The sequence below is a fragment of the Eurypyga helias genome, unplaced genomic scaffold (genome assembly GCF_000690775.1).
Source record: "Eurypyga helias isolate BGI_N326 unplaced genomic scaffold, ASM69077v1 scaffold3876, whole genome shotgun sequence".
Classification (NCBI taxonomy): Eukaryota; Metazoa; Chordata; class Aves; order Eurypygiformes; family Eurypygidae; genus Eurypyga; species Eurypyga helias.
In genome coordinates this window covers 12026-17582 of record NW_010257059.1, presented here as the reverse complement: position 1 = coordinate 17582, position 5557 = coordinate 12026, and the positions used below count along the sequence as shown (strand labels likewise).

Sequence of the window (5557 nt, the reverse complement as noted above, 5' to 3'; positions counted from 1 at the left end):
CTGGTCCAGTCCAGTCCAGGGTACCCCCATCTCAGCATGACCCTACACCTCCAGCCAAGTCAGTGCCGGGTGTCCCTAGTCCAGCCCAGTATGCAGCGCCCCTATCCCAGCCATTATGGGTTGGTCCCAGCGCAGCACGCAGCACCCCCAGTTAAGCCCAGTACCCCATCCCAGTTCAGCCAAGCATGGCCCAGTACACAACACCCCCCTACCCTGCTCAGCAGCCACTGTCCCATCCTGCACAGGGCACTCATGATCCCACCCCAGCCAGCACCCAGGGCTACCCCATCCCCAGCACAGCACCCACTGTTCCCGCTGGGACGGTGGTGCCAGGGCCCATTGGTCCCTGTCCTGCCTCTGAGCCACGGGCATGGGCATGGGCATACAACGCTGGCACCATGAGAATGCACATGTCACGAGACATGGCTAAGCTGGCAGGTCCTGGCTGCACACGCGTGTGACTGCACACATGCACTACCCCCTGCTGATTGCCCGTGCCCCCACCTGCCTGGGGTCCCACCTCGGCGCTGGGGCAGGATCCAGCCCTGGCTATTCACTGGCAGAGGCTTTTCCCCAAAGCCACAAGGGATTGGTTGTCCACCCCAGTGCCCAGCCCAGGACATGCATCTCTCTGGGGAGTGGGGGGTCACAAGCTTGTCGTGCCTCAGTTTCCCCAGTGACAACCACTGTACCCACCACTGGCTGGGTAGGGGCGGAGCTGTCTCCAGCTCCCTGTGCTCACCATCCATCATGGTGCCGGCACCCCGTTTTTGGGACTGCTGGCACTGCGGTCCCCTCTGTGTGTAACTGTCTGTCGCTGGGCCCTGGCCACAGGGAGCTACCAGCCCCACACCCCCCCTGCCAGGGTGTCAATGGAGACAGGCTCACAGGGCCAGGAGGCATCACCCAGCGCTGCGGGCATGGGAAGGAGGTTGCTACCAGGAGGGGACAGATGTCCTTGTACTCACATACCTGGGCAGCGTGGCCTGGCTGAATGTCGTAGATCCCCCTGGCTCTGCATCATCCCTGCAAAACCGAGCCCTGTCCTCACCCACAGGGATCACACAGCATGTCCCCAGGCTCCTCACCTGCCTGGCTGTGCTGGGGATGTCAGGGTTTGTGACCCCAGCTGCCAGGACCCCAGCTGTCTGTGCCAGCACATCTCCAGTCGGGGACGGCAAACCTTCCCGGATAAAACAAGATCTGACCTGAGCGACTATGAGCTTCCCCTCCTGACACACTGTGAGGTGGCATGAGTTGGCGGCGAGGACGATGGTTTAGGGATCTAATCCTCTGAGCCTGGAAACCACCATCTGCCCTGGCCACTGTACCTCAGTTTCCCCCTTTTGACTGTCGAGGCTTTGAGAGCGGGTCTGACCCTCCCTCCTTGCTGTCGTGAAATCAGTCCAGTTCTCCCAGTGGGTCCGTGGGACCCCTGGGTAGGTGAAGGGCAGGGGAGCAGCATCCCTCAGGGCACAGCAGGAACTGCTGGGGTTTGCCCCCACTGGTATGGCTGCCCCCTCTGCAGCTGGCCTTGGCCGCTCCTGTCCCTGCCTTGGTCACCTGCTGTGTGAGGGGCTGGGACAGCAGCCCATGGCAAACTGGCACTGCTGGACTTCTCCCAGCTCTGGGGTGATGCGGTGCAAACAGTGTATTCCTTCCCATGCCGCCCACTTGTTTCTCACCAGGCTGCCAGCACAGGCAGCCACATCAGGCAGGATGCAGGGTTAACCCCAACAAGATTCCGCTTTGGGGATGCCCAGAGCCTGGAACATCCTCAGGGACCACCTGCCTCCTCCCCTCCCTGGCATGTGCCTCCCAGGGCTGCCAGGATCAGTCCCGGCTGGGGGAGAGGGGCTGCATGGGTAGGGTGGAGGACACCCACTTGGGTAGCAGTTTGGAGGGAGGGAAGCACTGGGCTCCTCTTGGCACAGTCTGCAGTGGGAATTGTGTCCCTGAGCAGTGTCCCCGAGCTGGAACCTGGGATGAGATGGACATTGGGGGTGTGGGAGCACAGAAAAGCTGGAAGAAAACCCCCCAGGGAGCTGGATCTGGATGCATCCTGGCTCTACCCCAGACAGATGAGCACTCACCTCTCTCACGGACGAAATAAGCCAGGTAGAGGTCAAGCTCCTTGACAGAGACGCTGATGTGGTGGGGCTGGACACAGAGGATGGGGTTGGTGCACTGGCCCGACTTGACCAGGCGCTCGCCGTCGGTGCTCTCCAGTGGGATCCCTTTGAAGAGGATGACCATGACCAGGTCCAGCCGCCACACCTTGTCCGCCTGCCGCAAGCAATCGATGCGACGCATCTTCCCCTTCTGGTCAGGGTTGGAGAGGACGCAGCACGAGGGCTTCTTGCCTGTGATGGAGAGCACAAAGTCCTCACGGCACTCGGGCCGGATGTCCTTGCGCAGCTTGGCCAGGAGGCGCGAGGCCCATTTCTGCTTCACCTCCGGCTTCTCACTCAGCAGCTCATCCTTCACTGCCCTCTCCTCATCCTTCGTCATCCTCTTCTCGTGCTTCTTGAAGTACTTGCGCTTGCGGGCCTGCAGGTTGAACCAGGTGTAGGCGAAGGCCCGGACATGGGGGAGCAGCGCCTCGATGAAGGGGTGGAACTCATCCTGAGGGAGCAGAGGGACAGGCGGTCACTCCCGGCCGAGTCCCCCCTAAAACCCACCCTGGGATGGCTGAGGAGCCCACGGGGACCCATTGGGGACATCCCTGCTAGGCTGCATCCCAGTGCAACCAGGAGGAAGAGTTGTGGAAGAGGCACATGCCCGCCAGGGATGGGGAACCCCTCCCCATGCAGTGGGATCCCCCCTATCCTGGCAGCCCCCCATAAATCCCCTGGCTGCAGTGCTCCCAGGCCAATAACCTGCCAGGGGTGGCTGTGGCATGCCACAGCTGGTGAGGCATGCTGCCTCAGCAGCACCCAGACCCTCTCCCCTTCCCACCCACATGTGCCAGGATCTGCTCCTGACAGGCACAGAAATCCCGCCTGGCATTGTGCCTGCCGGAGATGCTATGGCAGTGCCAGGTGCTGCCAGACTGCAGCACCCAAGGGATAGGTCCCCCACAGCCTCAGTATCCTGGGTGCTCCTGCATGGGCTTTGGGTGCCTTGGACCTCTCTGCTCCCTCCGGACCAGCGAGAAACTCCCCCAGTTTGCCTCAGCTGTGGCCAGCCTGGCGGCTGGCGCCTGGCCCAGTGCACAAGGCGTGCTCTGACTGCCTATTTCCATTTGGTGAGCGCTGCTGGACAAGTCCAGCCCCAAAAGAAAACAAGGAAAATGCATGCCTCTCCCTGGCCCCTCCTTCCTGCATCCCTCTCCCTGGCCCCTCCTTCCTGCATCCCCATATTTTTTTCCCCAGCTCAAAAATCAGTGCTTCAATGCTGGGGGGCCCACAACACCTCCAAGGGATGGAGAGGTGTCGGGAGCCTTCCCGGCAGGGATTGTCACAGCTTGGAAAATGGCAGGGAGAGGGCCAAGCATCCGGCAGCAGCAAGCTGGTTCTCAAGGGCAGGATTTGGCCCTCAGTGTCCCTCATGATGAGTGATGATGTGGAGAAGGAAGGAGCCCAGCTCAGCGCTCAAGTCCAGCTGAAGTCTGCCAGGTCTGGGCAGGGGTGGCTGGTGGCAGCTGTGGCCCCAGTTCACAGGGTTGTGCCCGGGTTTGGGTTACCGTCCCAGTGAGAAGGGTGCCAATGGCAGGCGCTGCTCTGGGGAGGGGCCCTAGAGGCTGTCACAAGAGGACAGGGGAGGATGGAGCCTTGGCAGTGAGATGGGGTGAGTGGCTCTGGAGATGGTGGCTGGCCCTACTCAATCCAGGGCAGTGATGCCATTCCCTGGCAGAAGCATCCCTGTCCCAAAGTGACTTAGCTTGGAGGGAACAGCATCCCCTGAAGCAGGCTCCCATCACGGACTGGACCCACACAGACCCTGCTAACCCCCACTCAGCCTCAAGTCCAGCACAGACTCCATTAACTCCAGTCCAGCTCCTGTGAGCCCCCAAACCATTCTTCCCCTGCACAAACCCTCCTAACAGCCAGTGCAGGTCCCTGAGGACAACCCCTGGTGTCCCCTGGAACAGCATCCCCTGCACAGACTTCACTGTGACCTGGCACAGACATCCCAGCACAGACCCTACCACCCGCTGAACCGAACACAGCCATCAATGACCACCAGCACAGCTCCACTAACCCCCCAAAAGTCCCCCCAAGCGCAGACCCCGTTATTTGCCAGCACAAACCCATCACCCTGGCACAGACCCCAGTGTGGCAGCCCTGTGAGAACTGACAGCCCAGGCTCTAGACCCAGCTTTACCAGAATCATGACCCTGTGCGTGTCCCCCCACACCCCACAAGGGGCAGGGGACTTAAACTTGCTGGGAAACCCATCCTACCCATGCGGACCCAACCCTGCCATGGAACCCAGCTTGCCGCTGGGGACCCATCCATGCCTGGGGCACTCATCCTGCCAGGGGAATCTGTCCTTGCCTAGTAGACACATCCCCACGGGCTGCTGCTGGGGCAGCTGCAGCCCCACAGCCGCTGGGTCTGGTTCCCTCCCCAGCAGCAGCTGCTAATTCAGTGCAGCTGGGCAAGGGCTGGGCATGTGTCTTAAATCAGGGAAGAAGGTCAAAGAAAAGTAAGACAGGAGCAGAAAAAAGTAGCAGCGAGTTCCAAAAACAATACGTGGCGGGGGCGGTGGGCAGCTGATCTTCCTTGGTGGCCGGTTATTCAGATGAGCCCTACAAATTGCTGCCATCCCCCGGCCCCGTCACCCTCCACAGGCAGCCGGCAGCAGGGCTGGCTTCAGGGCCATGGGGAGCACCATGCCATTGTCCTCGTCCCTGCCCTCGCACCCAGCACTGCCCCCATGGGCATCACTGCAGGGATGTCGGGCAAGAACCAGGTTATCCCTGCTGGGAGAGGCAACATGCTTGGGTGCTACTCACCCTTGCTGCAGGGGCCAGGGGATGCTCATTACCCTGCCCAGGGGTGGCAAGTGCAAGCCCTGGTTTCTGTGGGGCTCTGAGCAGATGCTGTCTTTGCCCCCACCCCATGGTGCCAACATCTGGGACCCCCCAAAAACCTGCTCTGTGCAGAAACCCCTACAGCCCTCAGTGCCCCTGAAGCCATCACGGCTACCCCTCCCTCCCCAGGATTACGGCGGGACGGGAGCTGCACTGTAAGCGGATCAGCCCCTTGACAACTTTCCCTCCCGCCTGGCTTATCCCACGCCGAGATGCTGAACGGAGTTAAGCCGCTTTAGCAGGGCCTGGCGAGGGCGGCCGGGGGGCACCAGGACAGGCGGTCGGCCTCAGTGCCCCTGAAGCCATCACGGCTACCCCTCCCTCCCCAGGATTACGGCGGGACGGGAGCTGCACTGTAAGCGGATCAGCCCCTTGACAACTTTCCCTCCCGCCTGGCTTATCCCACGCCGAGATGCTGAACGGAGTTAAGCCGCTTTAGCAGGGCCTGGCGAGGGCGGCCGGGGGGCACCAGGACAGGCGGTCGGCGGGGTGGGGGGGGGGTGGGGGGGCGGGTGGGCG

At 61.8% G+C, this 5557-nt stretch overlaps 1 protein-coding gene across 1 annotated transcript; it reads right to left on the bottom strand.

Moving 5' to 3' along the window:
• Positions 1-2093: 2093 nt before the first annotated feature.
• On the bottom strand, positions 2094-2625 carry LOC104511302 (nuclear factor 1 C-type; the record flags this gene model as incomplete). Its single annotated transcript, XM_010153863.1, has 1 exon — positions 2094-2625. A coding segment is annotated over one exon (532 nt), but the record flags the coding sequence as incomplete, so codon positions are not given.
• Positions 2626-5557: the final 2932 nt, after the last annotated feature.